At 33.4% G+C, this 21748-nt stretch overlaps 1 protein-coding gene across 5 annotated transcripts in view; it reads left to right on the forward strand.

Annotated features, from left to right (window-relative positions):
• The window catches only part of USP15 (ubiquitin specific peptidase 15), a 120548-nt gene extending 103001 nt beyond the window's left edge, over window positions 1–17547 (forward strand). For 4 of the 5 annotated variants that reach the window (XM_036865603.1, XM_036865604.1, XM_036865608.1 and 1 more), the window contains 11 exons: window positions 2705–2788; window positions 2879–2973; window positions 3071–3262; window positions 4170–4285; window positions 4468–4740; window positions 5118–5188; window positions 5535–5650; window positions 6274–6423; window positions 8435–8538; window positions 12175–12263; window positions 15588–17547. In XM_036865603.1, coding sequence (XP_036721498.1) covers window positions 2705–2788; window positions 2879–2973; window positions 3071–3262; window positions 4170–4285; window positions 4468–4740; window positions 5118–5188; window positions 5535–5650; window positions 6274–6423; window positions 8435–8538; window positions 12175–12263; window positions 15588–15770 — 1473 coding nt within the window. In that variant the 3' untranslated portion in view covers window positions 15771–17547. The other variant, XM_036865607.1, reaches the window with a different exon arrangement.
• Window positions 17548–21748: the final 4201 nt, after the last annotated feature.

A 21748-nucleotide genomic window follows, 5' to 3' on the forward strand; every position in this document is an offset into this window, starting at 1 on the left:
TTGAACATGTGTTATGTATTGGACTCACATACTGTGCAAGATGCTGGAAGTACAAGGGTGTTCCTAGTCCTTGTTCTCAAGAAGCTTTTCATACAGTGTGAAAAGTGCTCTGACAGGGTGCTGTAGGGATATACAGAAGGAATAACCTACCCAAACTGGTGATGATGCCTTTGCTGAATCCTGAAGGATGATTAGGTTTTAAATTTAATCACATGAAAATTGGGAATAAAGTATTATAGAACAAGAGAGTGACACGTACAAAGGGCTGAAGGCAAAAGAGAATGTGGCCCGCTTCTGGAAACTACAAGTAGATAATATGGTAAGCAGAAGCTAGATCACAAAGAACCTTGATGCTTTCATAGGAAGTTTGGACTTCATCCTAAAAGACTAAGGGAGCCATTAAAATGTATTAAGTATAAAGAGATTGTGTGGTCAGATTTGTATTTCAGAAAGAACACTCTGGCTAGTGCAAAGATTGGATTGGAGGGGCTTAGATCAGATGTACTAAGACCAGGTCGGAGGTTTTTGCAGTGATGCAATGACAGAGGACAAGGGCTTGAACTCTTAAACTAAGTGTCAGGATGGCAGTCAGATAGAAGAACCAGTTGAATATAGGAGTTGAAAATGTATTGAGAGTATTCAAGTTTATTGAATTGGAAAACTGAGGAGAGAATGGTACTATTTGTTTTAATGGGAGATATAGGAAGAATGGTTTAAGAAGAAACCTATTTTAGGATTGGATGTGTTCACCTAACATGACCTAAATCTGTGTTTAGTATTGGACAAGTTGAGATTCATGAGGAAAATTTAGGAGAGATATCAATAGGCCTTGACTTTATGTATGTAGACTAGAGGAGAGAGGTCTGTGCTTGAGATATAAATTGGGTGGTTAGCTCTATGAAGATGGTAGTGAATGTCTTAGAAGGATGAGATCACCCAAATGATAATCTAAATCAGAACTGTTTTAAAAATAAAAAGGGCCATATTAATAATTATACCAGGACAGCAGGCTAATCTAGGACTCACCAAAGCAAACTGGGATATATTGTCACCTAGTCTAAGGAACGCATATAGAATCAAGAAGGCTGAGGATAAAACTCTGAAGGATAATGCTAGAGGGTAGTTCTTTACTCAAAAGAAGGTGTGACCAGGACATTAAAGAATAAGAAGTGTAGTGTCATAGGGAGAGGAAAATTTTGAAGGAGGCAGTCGTCAGCAGTAATGCTGCAGAGAGTTCAATAAAGTAAGGACTGATAAAGATTTGGTTAAATGATAGTATTGACAGCCTTGGTAACAGGTTAAATAAAGAGGTGAAGGCAAAAGCCAGGAGTGGATAAATAGATGAATGAGAGATAAAGAAGTTACGATAGTCAGTGTAGACATTACTTTTAACAAGGTTATTTATAAAGCAGAGGAGAAAGGGAGATAATTAGTGGAAAATTATTAGAAAACAGTGAGAGACTGTTTTGTTTTTTGAGACTTGTATACAGTTCAGTGCTTTTATAAGAGTCAAGATAAAATGAAATAAAGGATAATTGCTGGGTTCATGTTCTAGAGCAGCGGTCCCCAGCCTTTTTAGCACCAGGGACTGGTTTCGTGGAAGACAGTTTTTCCACGGAATGGAGGCAGGGGTGGGGGTGGGGGGATGGTTCAGGCGGTAATGCAAGCGATGGGGAGTGATGGGGAGCCATGGGGAGCGGCAGAGGAAGCTTCGCTCACTCGCCTGCCGCTCACCTCCTGCTGTGCGACCCAGTTCCTAACAGACTGCAGAACAGTACTGGTCTGCGGCCCGGGGGTTGGGGACCCCTGTTCTAGAGGAGGCAGAAAAGGATAGATGCCAGGGTTAGCCTTGAATGGGAAGAGTAACACCTGATTCTCTTTCCTTGTGTCAAAAGAGACAGAGAAAAGGACCTTTTAGACTCAAGTTTGTAGGGGGAACAGTAAGTTGGAGATTTTCCTATCCAGTAGCCTATATTTTTCTCAGTGAAACAGGTATTCTGCTGATAGTGAGGGGAAAAGTGGTAAAATTAAAAGCCTAAGAAATGGTGAAGATTTTAAGTAGTTATTGAGAAAAATAAGAGAATAAGTGAATAAAGGCTACACAGAAGAATTTCTGGCTGGTGTTGAAGGATCCGTTGAGATTGAGCACTGTGAGTCTGTAGTACACCAGTCTCTGAAGTTGAGCAGTTTACTCCAGCAATCTAAACAACTCTGAGAAAGTATAGCAAGAATAAAACTGAATAATAAAGTAATTAAAGTTTTTGCAATGAATGGTTGAAGGGATGCATCATGGGGGTGGAAGGGCATGGAGATAGTAGGGAGCTGATAAACTAGGAGAAAATTGAGAATTAGAAGGACTAGATATTTCAGTGCAAGCCAAGAATAGGAAAGAATGAGTTTCCAGGAAAAGTAAATAGTGATTAAACAGTTAAGAGTTTAAGATGTCAGAGGTGGTGCAGTAGATGGCAAGATCAAAGAAGTGAACTACAGTTGAATGCAAGTGTAGGTCTTTGAATTGAGGAGTCAGGGAACAATAAGATAAACCATCCATGTGGATTTTGTCACCCAGAATGATGCCAAGATTGGAGCGAGACACGGTGAGCCAGATGCCACCGTGAATGTGAGGAAGCAACCAAAAGGTCCATCTCATCTAGTGAATATTTTCCAAAGTAATAAATGTATTATAATTTTTTTTGTTTTTTAGTACAAAGTGGTTGTCCCCAAAATTGGAAACATACTTGATCTTTGTACAGCGTTGTCTGCTTTGTCAGGAGTACCTGCAGATAAGGTAGGATGTTTCTGGGTTTAAAGTATGTAAGTTGGAGTTTAGTTTTTCAGTGTTGTAAAACCAGCTTAATAGAAATTTATTTCCTTTTAGATGATAGTTACTGATATATACAATCATAGATTTCACAGAATATTCGCAATGGATGAAAACCTTAGTAGTATTATGGAACGGGATGATATTTATGTGTAAGTATGAAATCTATTGTGCAAATATTACTTGAGGAAAACTTGAAAAGAAATATCATAAAATTTTCAGAGTTTATAGTCACTTTTATTCTTGTAGGTTTGAGATTAACATCAATAGAACAGAAGACACAGAGCATGTGATTATTCCTGTTTGCCTGAGAGAAAAATTTAGACACTCAAGTTACACCCACCATACTGGTTCTTCACTTTTTGGTCAGCCTTTTCTTATGGCTGTACCACGAAACAACACTGAAGATAAACTCTATAATCTTCTGCTTGTGAGAATGTGGTAAGTGCCAAACAATTCTACATTAACAAAATAAAATATTAAATAGCTAATAAAAGTAAACATGCAAGGTACTATCAGAATATAATTAGTTGTCTGTATTATTTCACCTTTGTTTAGATGGGTAGCAATGTAAGAAATCACATTATAGTCTAATCCAGTTTCTTGATCATGTAAACCACATTACTGAGGTAATTTTAAACCCAGGAAGCATAAATTCTTTTAGTTGTTTTACACCAAAAGTTTACAGTTGGAAGAAAATAGGAATTTATCATGTTTGCACTCTGAAATCATAACAAATGTCATATGCTTCATTTCTTTATACACAGTGCTCATACTGATAACAAGAACTCATACTAATAAATATTTTTATTTAAAAGGATAAACTTTCATGGTTGATCCTTTTGCAAGGCAACACCTTTTTGTTTTCCTAAAACCTTGATTTGAATTATAACGTAATCAAGAATGCCATTTGCTCCCTTTCTTTTATCCTTTATAGCTGACATATTTAGTTTTCTTTCTTGCATACCTATTTTAGTATTGTAGTCCCATAAACCATACATAAAGATGACATTATAAACTATAAGTGGTCTTAGCAATGATATATATATCATCTAAATGAGGATCTTTATAAAATAATTTTGTGTCAAGAAATTATTTGCCACAAACTTTTAATGTATAAAAGAAAGATGTTAAAACCCTAGAAGTAACAAATTAACTTATTTTTATAAAGACAGCCAAACACAAATGATTATGGTATCATATCTTGAGTTTGAATTTATCATTGAATCCATTAATGACCACTGTTAATTGTATTTAGAGGTTTTGTTTTATTGAAAGAACGAAAAACTTTTATTTAAGTTTTTGCCTTTATAGAACTGAACTTGTTTGATTTCTGATTTTATTTAAGCCGATATGTCAAAATATCTACTGACACTGAAGAAACCGAAGGATCCCTACACTGCTGTAAGGACCAAAATATTAATGGGAATGGCCCAAATGGCATACATGAAGAAGGCTCACCAAGTAAGACTTCCCTATTAAATTGTAAAAACTTTTCACTTGGGTTATTGCTGCAGAGAAAAATTAAGAGGATGGGGATTAAGGAACTAAACAATATTTGCAAGCCTGGGAAAAATAGTGTTAGTATTAATAAGTTTTAAGTGTAACATTGGGTTTATTTAAAGATTTCTAATATCTAATTTTAGGTGAAATGGAAACAGATGAGCCAGATGATGAATCCAGCCAGGATCAAGAACTTCCCTCTGAGAATGAAAACAGTCAGTCTGAAGATTCAGTTGGAGGAGATAATGATTCTGAAAATGGATTATGTACTGAGGAAACTTGCAAAGGTCAACTCATGGGACACAAAAAACGATTGTTTACATTCCAGTTCAACAACTTAGGCAATACTGATATCAACTACATCAAAGATGATACCAGGCATATAAGATTTGATGATAGGCAGCTTAGGCTAGATGGTAAGTATTGTGGAAAATGGCTTAAACACTAAACTTGAGCGCATGTTACTTTTTTTAGGTGAAACCATGAAATTCAACACTATCATGAAAAATAACATTTATGTATCTATCTACATTTTTAAATGAAAAGCCTTCATTTCTAAGTATACTAAAACACATGTCGGTGTTTATTAAATGAAGGTTGGACTTATGCTTAAGTTTTTTTTAGCTCTAAAATATCTTAATGGCTTGGAAACAGCTATTTACCCTGATCACCTAGTGCAAGTAGAAGAGACTGCTATTTGTTTATTCTGGTATATATCTTAACATTAAAATATATTAGTTTTTAACATTAAGGCATATTAAATCTTAAAGAAAAAATATGTTTTCCACCTTAGAAAGATCTTTTCTTGCTTTGGATTGGGATCCTGATTTGAAAAAAAGATATTTTGATGAAAATGCTGCTGAGGTAAGTCATCAATCATTCCTTCTTTATCTGTCCCTGTTGATCACACTGTTTTGTTACACTCTTTTGCTTCTACCAACTATGTTTATTTTGCAGTAAAAAATTGGTTATGTGCTAAAAGAGAAAAGGCTTGTTGGTTTTGAAACTGCTTTCTGTTTAAACTTCCTGGTTGTCCATATAGGTGTGTATACAGGAATTACTAGAAGTGTAGTGTAAATCTCAGCTGAAATAAGCTTTGATTTTTTTGAGAACATTTAGGAGTTTTTCATTACTATTCATAGTAATATGGTATCACTAAAATGAGTTTTGTTTCATTTGTTTTCTTAACTCAAGAAATACTTCTCTTTAGGATTTTGAAAAACATGAAAGTGTGGAATACAAACCTCCTAAAAAGCCCTTTGTGAAATTAAAAGATTGCATTGAGCTTTTTACAACAAAAGAAAAGCTGGGTGCTGAAGATCCCTGGTAAGATACAAAATTAAATAACTGTTTCTAATTATTTTTTAAGGATTTATACTGAGGTATGTGGTACATCAAATTGAAAAAGTGATATTTAAATTCCCTTTGATATTTTTAACAATAAGCATTTCTTTATATGCTAATAATGTATTAAGAGGGATGAAAATGTCTTTAAAAGTATTATTATAATGTTAAGCTTTAATTTTATTACTATATTTTCCATAATAGCCATTTTACTGTGAATAATTAATTTTAGTTACATTTTCCCAAGAACTTTTAGCTGTGCAGCTATTTCAAGAGAAGCTTTTTTAGGAAAATCACAATATGTTTTGTGGTATTACTAATTCCATTAGAGTCCAGAAGTTTTGAGATTTTTCTAATGCCTGTATCTCAGCACAGTTTTATAATACATCCATATCTTTTTAGCATACTGTAATGTAAATAATCTAGCCCTCATTATTTCTTTGAATACTTATTTACATATTCATTTTTAATAGTTAAATCTATTTGGAAAATGTATTGATGATAAAAATAATAATAGAAGTTCCTACTGTTATATATTAGGCATTACCTAATATTACCTCTAACATTATCTCTAACAAGCTTTAAATATTTCTCTTTTTTTTTAGGTATTGTCCAAATTGTAAAGAACATCAGCAAGCCACAAAGAAATTAGATTTATGGTCCCTGCCTCCAGTACTTGTGGTACACCTCAAGCGATTTTCTTACAGTCGATACATGAGAGACAAGTTGGATACCTTAGTTGATTTTCCTATCAAGTAAGTTCTGATTGTGCTTCATAAACATTGGGCACCTCTAGCTTTTTTTTAGACATTAGGTAACTTTGCACCCAAATTTTAGGGTTTTTTTTTTTTTTGGTCTATTTACTTTTACATGTAGTTGACTTTAAATATTATATTGGTTTCATGTGTACAGCATAGTGATTTGATGTTTTTATACCTTACACAGCATACAAAATTATTATAATACTACTGACTATATTTTCTGTGCTATATACTAAGTCCCTTTGACTTATTTTATAACTGGTAGTTTGTACCTCTTAATCCCCTTCACCTTTTTCACCCATCCCCCCACCTTCTTCCCTCTGGCAACCACCAGTTTGTTCTCTGTATCTGTGAGTCTATTTCTGTTTTGTTATATTTGCTCATTTGTTATGTTTTTTAGCGTCCAATCTCAGTTTTTGAGTGTATTTTTGGGTACTTCTGACAGTTTGTGTGGATCGGTAACAATTTTTATTCCTTCTTAAGAGATCTTTCAAAGAACAAAGAGAAAATATATTTTTTAAAAAAACAGAGTAAGACTCGTTCTGTGTTACATTATCTTATGAGTTCACTGGCCCTGTTTATAAATCTAAGATACTTCATGGGATCTTAGTGATTTTCTTTTTCCCAGGACTTATTTCATCATTAATCCTCAATTATTTCTAAATGCTTTTTTAAAAAGACTAATGTGAAAACAGAATAACGGAATTACTTAGAAGGAGGATGATGCAGTAGTGTAATAAGTCATCCCTATTGTTATCCTTCAGTTTTCCTATTGCAGCATCCAGAGTATGACATCCTATTTGTAAAAATGTGTAAAGAAGTCTGGAGACAGCATCTTGGTAGCCTTTTTTGTTTTTCTTTTAAGCTTTCACTAAACATAATTGAGAATTCAGAAGGACAAAAAGGGAATAGTGTATCTTCATTCATGGAGTACAGGAAGGACTTTATCACACGCTATCTTGTGACAAGAACATGCTACTCTCCCATTTCGCTAAAAAAAAATTGGTAGTATTCTTTCATATTTCATGATATTTGTGCACCAAATTTACTTAATACAGTTAGTAAGTAAACAAATACTGAAGGCAGGTGTGTGTGCATGCAGAGGTGATTAGAAGGAAATAGGTGATGTAATATTGAAAACATTCTTTGGCTTGCTTATTCTAATTGGTGTTTATAAATTTAAAATTGAAAACGTTTTGCAATTATAGAACAAAAAATGCTAATTTTCTCTTTAACAAAACAAAATTATGAGCCATCAAAGTTTTCAAGAATACAGCATTTTGAAAATGTGAGTACAAGATGAAACAAAAGTAATGATAAGCTAGAACCTTTTAGAGATGTATTTGAAATTTAGAATCATAATTGCTTTTTAATTATGTAAATATAAGAAGAATAACCAGAAGTAATGATAAGCTATAAAATGGTCATATTCCAGTTTCATACATGCTAGATTATATAAACAGTTGGTTGTATTTCAGAGAATGTTACCCATTTAGGTTACAGAGGTCATCAAAACCTGAAAAATATAGAATAGATATTGGGGTTATATTTAAATATATACTTATATTTAAATTATGATAAAATTTCTAAGAAAGTTGTTTTTCACTGTCCCTTTATTCTTCCTTAAATAAATCATTTCTGAAAATGACTTTAAAAAATAAAAGAACCCAGATGGTAAATGGTGATGTCTGTATTTCCTCATATACTAAGAGAGAAATGTATTAGCATGAAAACATTAATCTGAATAACAACAATCATTGGAGAATTTTTAAATTCTCAATCCCTAAGAAAATTTTTGCCAAAACATTCAAATCTCAAGGGTATTTATATAATTTGTTTTATAAAGTTATTTGGCTCTTCGTAATTTCTTTAGTGAGATAGATAGATACATAGATAGATAGATGGGAATACATTTAAATGAGAGTCAAACAACACTGACAAAAGAGAGTAGAATTCATTACATTTAGGGAAAACATAAAACTAACTTGATCTCTTTTTTAAACAGTGATTTGGATATGTCGGAATTCCTAATTAATCCAAATGCAGGTCCTTGCCGCTATAATTTGATTGCTGTTTCCAACCACTATGGAGGGATGGGAGGAGGACACTGTAAGTTGATAGTTTACCTTTTTTTTTTTTTTTAATTTTTATTTATTTATTTTTGGCTGTGTTGGGTCTTCGTTTCTGTGCGAGGGCTTTCTCTAGTTGCGGCGAGTGGGGGCCACTCTTCATCACGGTGCGCGGGCCTCTCACTGTCGCAGCCTCTCTGGTTGCGGAGCACAGGCTCCAGACGCGCAGGCTCAGTAGTTGTGGCTCACGAGCCTAGTTGCTCCGCAGCATGTGGGATCTTCCCAGACCAGGGCTCAAACCCGTGTCCCCTGCATTGGCAGGCAGATTCTCAACCACTGCGCCACCAGGGAAGCCCCTATTTATTACTTCTTAAAGGGAAAATGTGAGATGTGTCTTACATATAGTAGTCATTCAATAGATATTGATTAATGAATGAATCAGCTTTTGAACCTTTTTTTTTTTTAACATCAAGAGTAGAGGATTGAGTTAATCATGCTCCACAGTTCAAAGCACAGGAAATCACTGGTCCATTCAGGGCTTCTGTCCTTCCCCATTCTCCTTCCCCTTCCGTTTCTAACTTGTTTGATGTATGAGCTCTCATGAATCGTGCATCATTGTTAATTTACATGGTAGTTACTCTGCTGTGGATCTTACTTTTCTCTCTTGACACTTAAGACGTCTCCATATTACTTTGTGTCAATTTAATTCATTGCTTCTAACCACTCATGATTTATATATCTACCATATTTTATTTCTGTATTCGCTTCATGGTGGACATCCAAATTGCCTTTAACTTTCTGCCACCACAAGAGCAATAAACATTGTTTATGGTCTCCTACGTGAGAATTTCATTGAGCTACATACCCAGATGTAAGATTGCTGGGTTATAGAGTAAAGTACTGTGAGATGGCTCTCCAGGACGGTTATACCAGTCTGTGCTCTCCAATTGATAGGTTTTTCTGTTGAATCAGCATTGCATTCTGGGATAAATCCTAGTCTTGAAGTATTTTTTAATATACCCAGTTGGATTTGGTTAGCTGATTTTATTTAGGATTGTTAAAATTTAATTCATAAGTGAAATGATACTGTAATTTTTTTATATTGTTCTTACTTTGGAATCAAGATTACAGTCTAGCCTAATGAAACAGGCTGGGATACTTTACTCTTTTTTCTGTTTCCTGGGGCAGCTAGTACAATATAGGAATTAACTATTCATGAAAGTCTAGTAGAATTCACCTGTAAAACTATCTGGGCTTTACAGTCATAAATTTTTCTATTTATGTCATGCTTATTGAAGTATATTCAGTTTTCTTTTTCCAAAATGTGTACATTTTGGCATTCTCCATTTTTCTAAAAATGTATGTTTTCCAATATATTTGAGAGTAGTTGTTTGTAATACTCTTGTGCTGTATTTTTGTCCCTTTTTTGTTCTTTTCTGTCTTGTCAAAGAATTAGCTTTCTATTTTATTACATTTTTCTTATTGTTATACATGTATGTATTCTATCTCATTGATTTCTTCTCTTCCCTTTGGTATATTTTTCTTCTTGTTAATTTGGGTTTGCTCTGTTTCTCTTTTTCCAGCTTCTTGTGTTGAATGCTTATTAACTTTTTGTTTTCCTTTTTTCTCCCTCTATTGAAGGCTATAATTAAAGCTGTAAATTTCCCTTTAAATATTCCTTTATCACTATTCCATAAATATTGAAATATAGTATTCATTGTCTTTCAATTCTATATATGTTTTTAGTTTCCTTTATAATTTTCTGATTATCCCAAGATTATCTCATCATATGCTTTTTCAAATATATGGTTTTATAAAGCTCTCCTTTTTTTCTTAATTTTAATTTTATTTCATAGCATTTAGGGGCATTGTCTATATTATATTAATCCTAGGAGTTTATTAAGGCTTCCATGTGGCTTAATGTATGGTCTGTTCCTTAAATGTTTGTGTACTTGAAAAGCATACATATTCCCCATTCAAACATAAAGTTCTATATTTCCGTTACAGTTAATCTGATCAGTTGTATTCGAATCATTACTATCTCTGGTTTTTTTGTTTGTTTTTTTGGTTTTTAATTTTTTTTATTTATTTATTTATTTTTGGCTGTGTCGGGTCTTCGTTTCTGTGCGTGGGCTTTCTCTAGTTGTGGCGAGCGGGGACCACTCTTCATCACGGTGCGCGGGCCTCTCACTGTCGCGGCCTCTCTTGTTGCGGAGCACAGGCTCCAGACGCGCAGGCTCAGTAATTGTGGCTCATGGGCCTAGTTGCTCCGCGGCATGTGGGACCTTCCCAGACCAGGGCTCAAACCCGTGTCCCCTGCATTGGCAGGCAGATTCTCAACCACTGCGCCACCAGGGAAGCCCTCTGGTTATTTTTGATGTCCATTCTTTTTCTGAGAGGAATTTGTCAGGACTCCTACTGAAGTGTTGATTTATCTGTTTCTTCTAACAGTTTTATTAATTCTTTTGCATTATTAGTTGCATTTATGTTTAAAATGGGTAGCTCTTCTTTCTCTATTGTTCCTTTTACCAGAATTTGACATTCATTTTTCATTTTGTCTTTTTCTCAGAATTACAAATATTAATTTAGCTTTCTTTTGATACCATGATTTCATTTGCAAACTCTGTGTGCCTTTTTGTTAGATTTGTCTCTTATAAATTTATATTATTGTTAAATCTTATCTTTTTATTTTCAGACTTACTGGTCTGAAAATATGTTTCTTTAAATTTGGGAGTGTGGTGGTCTTGATTTCAGATTGACAAATTTATAACCCATAATGGGCTCCACCCAGAAGAACAATAATTTTAAGAGGGGTAGAACTATTTAGAAGACAAAGCCTGTAAGGTCACTTTTAGAAGCTATGACAGCAAATAATTGTTTTGAGTACATTTTGCAACTTTGTTTCCTCAGTTACTGGATAGTTTATACAAAGTATGGATGAGAGCAGTGGGCTTTTTTTTTTTAACTTAAAGATGAAGCAGATCTTTAAAATTTGTGCAGATCAATTGATCGTTTTTTACCTTTCCTTTGTTCTGTACTTTGTTAAAGACTGGAAAAGATTCTGGTGTAAAAACCTCTACAAATCAATGAGATAATATTGTTGGAGAAATATTAGTCATAGAAAATTTAAATTTTGGTTAAATATTCAAACTTTGGAATCAGAAACAGGCCTGAGTTTAAATCTTAACTCTGCTACCTAACCACTATACTGTTGGGCAAATTAAACTTCTCTTGATGCCTCCCTTTCCCCATCTCTAAAATCAGAAGAATAGTAATGATAGTACCTTCTTTACGAGATAATACATGTAAAGTGCATAGCCCTGTGCCTGATACACCAGAAGCACTACATAAATGTTAATCACCAGTTATTGTCATTAGCATTGTTATTCTGTGAATTAAAAAATAATAAATCTGTCCTGTTTGTCCCTGGGATGGAAAAAGTCACATATTTCAACTTATATGAAAGTATCATAGGCTTCTAGATTATAGGAAATCACTCTAAAAACCTTTAATCATTGGAATCACTTAAATACATGATAGATAGGCCTTATATAGATGATTATCATGTAATTTTAATAGGTATTCCCTATATTAAATGGTTTTAAAGTTTTGAGGGTTCCCTCGCAGGAAACCACAGCTCATTTAAGTCACAGAAGCGATTATATTTTTTCATTAGATACTGCTTTCGCAAAAAATAAAGATGATGGAAAATGGTACTACTTTGATGACAGTAGTGTCTCAACTGCATCTGAAGACCAGATTGTGGTAAGTGTGTCTTTTATTCCTGAAAATCAAGGAATCTACTGTTTAAAAGGGGCCCATGGAACACTATAGTCTATATTCTAGCAATTCTAATAGGTGAGAGACTTGGTCTGATTTAAAGAAACTTAAAATTGTCCTCTAAGTGGAAATCTGTCTACTAAATTTGCCCACTAACAGAAGCATAAGTTGAAACATGAAAATTTTTCTGGTTTTCAATATGAAAACTGGAGTTTTCTAATGAAAATATTACATTTTCCCCTGAAAAATAGGCTCAGACGTTCTAGACATTGACTGCTTAAAGTCAGAATGCTAAAATAGAAAAAAAAACCACTTCTTTAAGGGCCTTACCATACCTCAGATTTTTGAAGTCTTCTCCTTTATGACAATTACATATGCAAACTCAAAATGATATAGTTATATAAAACAAATTACAGATTTTTAAAAAATTAACCCTGTGTATTTGTTACTTTGATGTTTTCTGAATAGTAGAAAAATTAGGAAGTTACATCTACTCACACTTGGATCAGTTTATCAGCCACAGCTGGAGCCAAAATATTGGCATTTGTTTTGTTTCCCATCAGAGCACATTTTTATTATCAGATATTGATTGATGAACAGATGACTAGTATGTTCTAAGAAGAAAACTAAGAATTGCTTAATAAGAATTTATTATTCTATAAATTTTGCCTTTCTGTAAATTTTACTTGTTGATGACAGTATTACAAAGTATGAGAATTAAGGTATTTGCTCATGTAATGATATTTCCTGTACAGAGGTTTTCTGGTGATGTTGGGGAGCACTGGCTGCTTTACTTTATTTCTTCGTTCAAATTATATATTCCGTGAGGGCAGAGACTAGTTTTTTACTTTTTTAGTTTATAATGCTTTAAAAGTCTTCAACTAAAATTGTTCAATTTAATAAATCAATAAACTTCTGAGCCCAATTACTGGCATAGTTTTAATTGGTCATTGGATGAACAGCTATGAAATTATTTTGAATTGTTTCTCTGTAGATGTTTCATATTTTTATGTATGTGTATATAATTTATATATATTTATATATTAAATTATGTACTGTTGCTTATCTCCCTACAGCTGTAACAAAGAACAAAAAGACTTTTGAACTCTTAATATTTTAATATTTTTTAAAATGTGTATATGCCTAAGTTAACTACATTTTCAGTTTATATTTAGACTTCTAATTTCATATCATATCCCTCATTTTTCAATTCTGTTCTCCTTCTTAATCTACCAACCAAAACATCCTGAAGTTGCCTACATTGTCCTTCAAAGTCTATTTGACAACACTACCCTAATCTTGCTTTCAAATAAATAATATATCTTGTTTATATACAGTAAGTGAATTTGATGTTACCTTACATTTTAACAATGACAATTCTTCATTTAGTCAACAAGTACTTGAGTACCTTCTATATATAGCACTTTATTCTAAACAAGGTTAAAAGACAGCTATCTGTGATTTCAAGAGGCTTACAATCTAAAGGTGATGAGAAGTGAATTGGCAATTGTATATGATAATTACTATTAAATATCTTGGCTGTATAGTTTGGAGGCATCTGTCTCAACTGATTTGGGGTTTAAGGAGACAGGGCCAGTGCAGGGAAGTTTGCATAGAGAAAGTGGTGTTTGACCTGAGTTGCAGATACAAATAGTGGTAAATTAGACAAAAGATGCAAAGGTATTCTAGGCAAAAAGAACAGTACCTACAAAAGCAAGGAGGCATGACAGAATATAGCATTTAGGGGAACAGCAAATAATTTGGTGTTACTGAAAGGAAAGACTCTCTTGTTGGGGATATGGAGCAGAAATTAGGCTTGGGCTAAACCTAGCACTCAGATCAAGAAAGATGACGTTTTTCGTTGTTTAGACCTTTTCTTAAAGTTTGTAAGAAGTATTGGATGGTTGTTAAGTAATAGAATAACATTATTAAATTTGCATCTTAACATGTCTTAAGAACACTTTAGAAGACAGGTTGGAGGGCACTGAGTAAAGAAGCAGAAAGGTCATTATTGTCTCCAGAGGAAAGGAGGCTGTCATGTAAGTTAAGCAACAAGAGCTTCTAAATTTAAAGTAGTGGTAGTAAGTATATAGGCAAGGGGAGAATGGATTTGTGAGCTACTTAATGGATAGAAATAATAGAACTTGATTAAGATTAGATATAAAGATGTAGAGAGGGAGAAGATGAAGATGACTCTTCAACATTCACTAAGATAGTAAACATAGGAAGAAAATTTGCTGTGAAGTTTGAGATACATGTATAATAGCTATGTGGAAATTTCCATTAGGAAATTGGACTAATAGGACTAGGGTGAGTTAACTCAAGGGTGAGAACTGGCTTCAGTTATAAATCTGAATTGTCTGTCTTAGGTAGCAGTTAAAACCATAGGTTCGAATGAGTCACCTATGGGAAGATACAGATTGAGAAAGAGCAGTAGGCTGAGGACAGAACATGATTTTTTTTGAAGGTCAGGATTTAAAGAGCCCACAGAAAAGTAGAAGAAACTGTAGATGGAAGATCTAAGGAAAAGTGGTGTAACAGAAGCCAAAAATGCTTTAATGCAGGAAAGAGGAGTAGTAAAGCATTAAATGCTACAGAAAGATTGGCTAAAAAAGGCATCCATTTAATTTGTTAATAGGAGGTTTTTGAGCCTAGTGAAAGCCATTTCATTGGAATGGTTGCGGCAGTCACATTGAATTGAGGAGTGTACGTGAGCGTGAATGATGAATATTAGATTTTCTGTCTCCAGCCTGGCTGTGAGGAAGAGGAAGAGGTATATGGCAGCCAGAAGAAGAGGTACAATGGAGAGGGATTTTTGATGGGAAACGACTTAAGTATTTTTTATGCCCAAAAGTCCAGTAGATAAGGACTCATTAAAGATACACAGTGATGATTGATGGAGCAATATCCTTAAGATGGTAAGAAAAGTTAGAATCTAGAGCAAATACAGAATGAAGTTATTACTATTAGAAAGAAGCTTACCTTTTCCTTAGAGACAGGAGGGAAGAAAGCATAGAATTCTATTTCATTTTAGAGTAACTAGGTTAATCTGTGATACAGTTGGATTTATTTATCTATCCAGCTAACTTAGAAGAGAATAAAAATGTTAAATCCAATGACCATTCTTCCTTTATATATAGAAGTCATCTTATATTTACTCAATTTTAGTAACCCCCATTTGACCATGTGTGGTTTTCTTGATTTATGTCCTGTCACCAAAATTGGTTACCAGCTAAAAATTCATACTGTATTTAATGTAACCTTTAAGAATCATAACCATTTTAACATTCTTTTTTTTTGTTTTAACAGTCCAAAGCAGCATATGTACTCTTCTACCAGAGGCAAGACACTTTCAGTGGAACTGGCTTTTTTCCTCTTGACCGAGAAACTAAAGGTGCTTCAGCTGCCACAGGCATCCCATTAGAAAGTGATGAAGATAGCAATGATAATGACAATGATATAGAAAACGAAAACTGTATGCACACTAACTAATGAAAGTCCTAGAAGCCATAAAAGAGAGACTTTCCTGCTGGTGGTATCAAAATGATGAAGTTACCCACCACATTAAACAAAAGTCTGAGATGGGGAGTTTCAGATAACTGAATGTAAATCCTTTATCAGATTTTAACTTGTGCAGTACTTGAAGTGAAACACAATGAAAACTTTAACAGAAATTGTCTCTTAATACATTTACAGTCTTGTATTTACAAGCTAAATATATATAGGAAATCACAAATAAATCCCTTTTAAGTTTGCTGCTGTTTTGATGAATTATGTTTTCTTTAATTTTTTGGATGTGAGTTAATTGATGACAAACGTTAAATTTGTGGATGTTGGTCATTTATTTTGCTCAAATAATAATGCAAGAAAACTATGGCTGAACTTAGTTTTTGGATAATCTAATTCATGTGCATTAAGCTGCCACATATACTACTATGATATTTAGCTGCGGTATCCATGTGGCATAAATACTGCAGTAGTATTCTTGGAAAACCAAATTTTCAAATCTTTACCTGGTAGTCAATGTGGGCCTGTTAAAAAACCAAATCATGGTACAAGAAATAATCTTGAAAAAGTTATTTCCTTTTGTAGTATCATAAAAAATCCAGAATGTTATGTTCATCTTATTACTACTGTGGAAACAGGTTCTAGATTTCACACTTCATCGAAAGTCACTTTTCAGTTAAATGTAAGTATTTTTTACTGCTATTGGGATCTATTCCTTAGATATTCAAATTCTTTTTGACTTACTTTAAAATGCATATCTTTAATCTGGTGTTGGTCCAAAATTAAAATTTTGGCTGTCTGTTTTTCTCTACCCCATTTTTTGGTAATTTGGCAACTTTTAGCTCTCCCAAGTATTATAATATAAGGACAAACTTAATAGTATTCTGTATCCATAGTAATAATTACATCAAGCTTAGATGAGAATTTTTTTTCATATACTGGCCTTTAAATCACTAATGGACAATTGGCTTTACAGGTAGGTCTGTTAACTTTCTTTGTGTGTTCCTGATGGAATTCACCATAGCCTTACAGCTTTTCTCAGAAGGTAACTTGTTACAAGAGAATTGGCATTTGCATGTTCCAGAGTCAGAACCTGTACAGTATATAAAGTATACAAACCTTGAATTTTATTTTAGTTCACCACATTCAAGGATCCAGGATGCCAAAAATATGTGTGAACATTTGAAACATTTTTCATTTGCTGCTTTTTCCCTTTGATCTAGTTGAAAGAATGTATTGTCAGTTGGCATACAATACTGCCTTTAATAGAAAATAAATGCTGGGGCACATTTCACATATCGACTACCTGAGAAATTGCTTTGTGTCCCACTGTTATTAAAGCAAAAAGTATAATGTTCTTCACTTGAACTAATCAAATACAATAGATTATAAATTGTGTATTGTAAATAAAAGTTCACTCTGTGAGTGCACATTTTGGTAAATTATTTATTTATGTTAGCATTTAAAAGTGAAAGAGAAATGCATTTGACCAGGATAAATGAGGTATGTTGATCATGGCTTTGCTTTATACCGTGATATTAAAGCTGGTTTTTCATCCTGGTATTTTTAAAGCTGCTTTGGGTTTTTCCTTTTTTCTCTTCTTTTCTTTTTTTTCTTTCTTTTTTTTTTTTTTTTTTTAATGTAAACTAACCTCCTGCATGACAGAGGTTAAAATTTTGTCTGCACTTGAGTTCACTTGAGTTTACATTTGAAATGTGCATGTTTATTTATACAGATTTCAATAAAGCTATTCAAGGCCTTATTTAGTCTTTTATTTCTTACTCTGAATCTTTTAATAAAAATCCTCTATTTTATGGTAGGTGACCATAGACTTTTTAGTTACACAGTTAAAAATAGAAAGGAAAGCATGTCATAGCTAAGTAAATCCTACTGTTAAGGACATGTTTTAAAGTTGACTTTTTCAGTTTAAATATTTAGTCATTGAGCAAATGTTTGTTTGTATACCTACTAATCTAGAGTCTTGAGATTTAGCAGTAAACAAATATCCCTGTGCTCACAGAGTTTGCAGTCTTTCCGCTACCTACCAACTAGCAAACTTTATTTCCATTTTTCTGAGGTTTAAAGAAAAGACAAAATTTTTTCTAGCTCTAAATTGTAGTCTCTACCCTAGTTGTCCATAGAGACCATTCGTTTTTCCTGTGATTAACTTATATTCCCACTGAAAGAAAAGAAAATGATGTTAATAATACCATTGAATTTGTCAAACTCAAATGGCATTTTCAGCTGCAAAAAATAAACTGTAAAAATAGTGCAAAGGCTAATCCATACTCTAATTAAAAGTAGATATTCATAGGTAGTACAGGGTAGTAGGAATATATCCAGTCTAGAATTCTGCTTCTAGCTTTGCTACTTAGTAATCACATGACTTTGAATTTAATCTCTCCTGGTCTGTTTCTTCGCCTGTAAAATAATAATAGGAGCATTTATTGAGCACTTTCATGGACCAGGTACTATATTAAAGTGTTACGTGTATTACCTCATATAATTCCACAATAGCTACGAGGTAGGAACATTCATCATCCCCATTTTTCATACAGAGAAACCAAGGTACAAAGCAGCCAATATTCCCAAGTTCACACAATTGCTATGTGGTAGATACTATGTGGTGGCCAATATTCTATCCTCAGGTACATGTGCTGCTTCCCACTAGTTATATAGTGTCTGACTCACAGGATTGTTTGGAGCTCAAACAAGATAATGCATTTTATGGGAAGGTGCTTTGTAAGCTATGTGGTATACTCATTACTGACTTTTTCAGTCTGAATACAAAGTCATCTTGAAGTCTAATAACTTTGCTCCCAAAAGTAACTTCAGGTGAATATTTGAGTACTGAATAAGAAAAATACCAGCTGGAACACTGACTAACCATTCCCTTTTAAAACTAACTTTGTTCAACTTACATACATTTATTACAATTTTAATTACATTTTAAATGTGGCATTTTTTTTCCTTGTTCATCTAACTCAACTGTGCCCTTCTTTACATTTCCCCAAATGCAACCCTGATTTTCAGGACTTTTTTTCTTCACCTATGATTTAGTTTTAATTAATCTATATGAAAAAGCTGCAGCCTAATGTTTTCTTTAAATATCTTGCTTTCTCTTATAATCTGTATTCTTTTAGTAGTCCTATATTTGTCCTTGCTTTTCTGGCAGGTAGATATAAAGCCACACGAAACAGTGGTTTGGGCATGAAGAAAATTAGTTAAGTGTCAAAGCCGTTGATACAGTATAAGGACAGTGCTTGTTCATCAACTAATTTCATTGAGGGTGAGGGCATCTTATGAGAAATAAACCAGGAGACTATGAGATAAAATGAGTAGAGTCTCCTTCAGTGGCTTATGAAGCGGGGGGCGGGGAGGGGGCATGCCAGTAGGAACCTTTCACCCCAGAGAAGAATGTACTGTCTCTGACCCTATCACTGGTACATGGTGATAACAAAAAGTAAGCCAACTTTTAGTCTGTTTTATTATCTTTAAGTACTTTACAGACAGTACGTTTCATTACTGCCTGCTTCCCATCCTCCCTACTTGTAGCTATGCTTCTGATCTTTGCTTGTGCAGTATAGATGAGTACATTCTCTCCAGTTTAGTTTTTAAGGTAGAAATGTGGAGAATTCTTGTATACAAGGGGAAGGAACCAAAAGTCTTTAAAATCTCAGAGGAGTGAGAAGGAAAGGAAAATAAATTTTATTTCTGAAGCCAAAGAAGAATAGTGGAAATCTTTGGTCATATTTTTTGCTCTACAATAAAGTGATTTTTTAAATTTTTATTTGAAACAGCTTCTCTTGAAAAGGTAACTATGTTGATAACTCACAAATACTTTTTTTTAAGTGCCAGAGGATAGAGAAAGGGGGAAGGAGAGTGTATTTATATTCTTGCTGACATATATTAAGTTGTAGAGCTATATAGTCTATTGTTTCATTATCAGAGTTTTTTAATGAGAAACATGTATAATTTTTCTTATAAGCATTATTCTAGGTTGGGGGGCATTTCAATTCTATATATTTTTTCCTGTGTTTAATTCATATTTACCATATATTAAAGCAAAAGAATTTCAAAATAGCTCAGATAACACTTTCATTTAAAACTGGATTAGGTATATTCAAATTTTTAATCAGCATAGAATAGGTTTTTAAATATCAGAATCAGGAAGATAAAATATACATGTAAAACGTACATAGTAAAAATTCAAATATTGATCAGGCCTTATTTGCACTAATGATGGGGTAAAAATTTTTAAATGGATAATATAAAACAGACAGTACAAAAATTATTTTTGGCAAATATATGCATTGGGAAACATACACTACATCATACCATGGTCTAATTATAACCAGCTCTATCTTTGGAAGCCTGGAAATTGCCAGGATAGTGAAAGGGAAAAGACTCTGGGTTATGGATAAACCATTCAGGGAAAATCAAGAGTTGACATAATATTGTGGACTAGAGTCTCAAAGGACAGAGAGAAAAATCAGTCAAATGGGTTTTGTCATTTTTTTTCTAGAAATGCCTATTACGTATGATTATACAAAGCAGCTAAAAATACAGCTATCTCTTTGGAAGTTGTTCTTTTAAATGGAAATGCTGTAAAAATAAGACTGCACATTTTCAATATGCACAGAATCAAATATTTTAAATGTTTAAATTGTTTTGGTAATTAACTATGTTCTACTGTAGAAAATCATGGTTGAAGTTGGTGCTCATTTTGCTCAAAGTTTTCCCTCATATCAGGAACTTGTAGTTCTATATAGTTTGATGAAACAAAAAAATAGTTTTATTTGCTGTGACCTTCAAATCCATTGCTAGCTGGAGTTAAATCTACGTACATAAAAGTAAAACAATAAATACGGAAACATCCCAACAGTCTTTTCCCATAATGTGTATTCTTACATTTTTCTCAGTAATGACAAATTCTTTACATTTCCCAGACTGTTTTAAACCTTAAGTATCACCTTGCTTTTTAATTCTTAGTTAAAATCTTTCAGGATTCTTAAACTCTGTAATATCTCAAACCGAAGTTTCTCATTAAAACTTATTTTGTTTTTCTTTTAAACTTTATGAAAGAATATTGTAGGTTAACAGGCATTGTAACTCCTTATTCCTCCTCTGTTCATTGATTGTTAGGTATGCTAGGTTTTGAATAGTTTAGACTCATGTATTAAAGTGTTCTTCTTAGTCTGGCCTTACATGTGTGCCTTCACTCTTTCATCTGGCCTGCTTTTCTTCTGACCTTGAGGTCTCCCTATAAGTAGTGAAAGTATTTCATTTTCTCTATACTGAAAACAATCTTTTGATTATATGAAGTGGACAATTTTAAAATTCTCTTGAGTTCGTCAGAATTAATCACATCATGACCTTTTAAGTCATTTCCCAAAGAAGTTCAAGACGTCCAGATCATTGTTCATCCCCTGAGCTCCCTAACTCCTGTAGTGAATTATCAGTGTCCTGAAAACTACTTAAGACAGAGCAACCTCCAAGCATATATGAATTATTTTAGAATTGCCCTCACTTAAGAAAACCAAAAAATAAATTGTAAATATGGAGAAATTATTGATAGTACATTTTTTATTCCTGTAGGACTCATATTGAGTGACTTTAGTAAGATAAAACTCCTTGATTTATAAAACAATTTCATTCAGTTTTGTGCCATGTATCTATTGTATGAGTTGTAATATTGCAAATTCAAACAGTAAACATCAATAATCACGAATACTTGGGTAAGATGTTTGTTGGGAGACAGTGAGATAGGGTAGAAACATTCTGTATTTAAAACCGTTTCCCCACAGCTAGCTCTTCAGTCATTGGCTTCTGAATTTTAGTTTTCTAAACCATAAAATGATACCAGTTTCTTGCGAGGATTAAGAGTTAATGGATATAGAGGTATAAACTTCGAGGTTTTGCAAAATAAGGCATATTTCCTATTATGGACAACTAGAGTGCTG

This window comes from Balaenoptera musculus, chromosome 10 (genome assembly GCF_009873245.2).
Source record: "Balaenoptera musculus isolate JJ_BM4_2016_0621 chromosome 10, mBalMus1.pri.v3, whole genome shotgun sequence".
Lineage (NCBI taxonomy): Eukaryota > Metazoa > Chordata > Mammalia > Artiodactyla > Balaenopteridae > Balaenoptera > Balaenoptera musculus.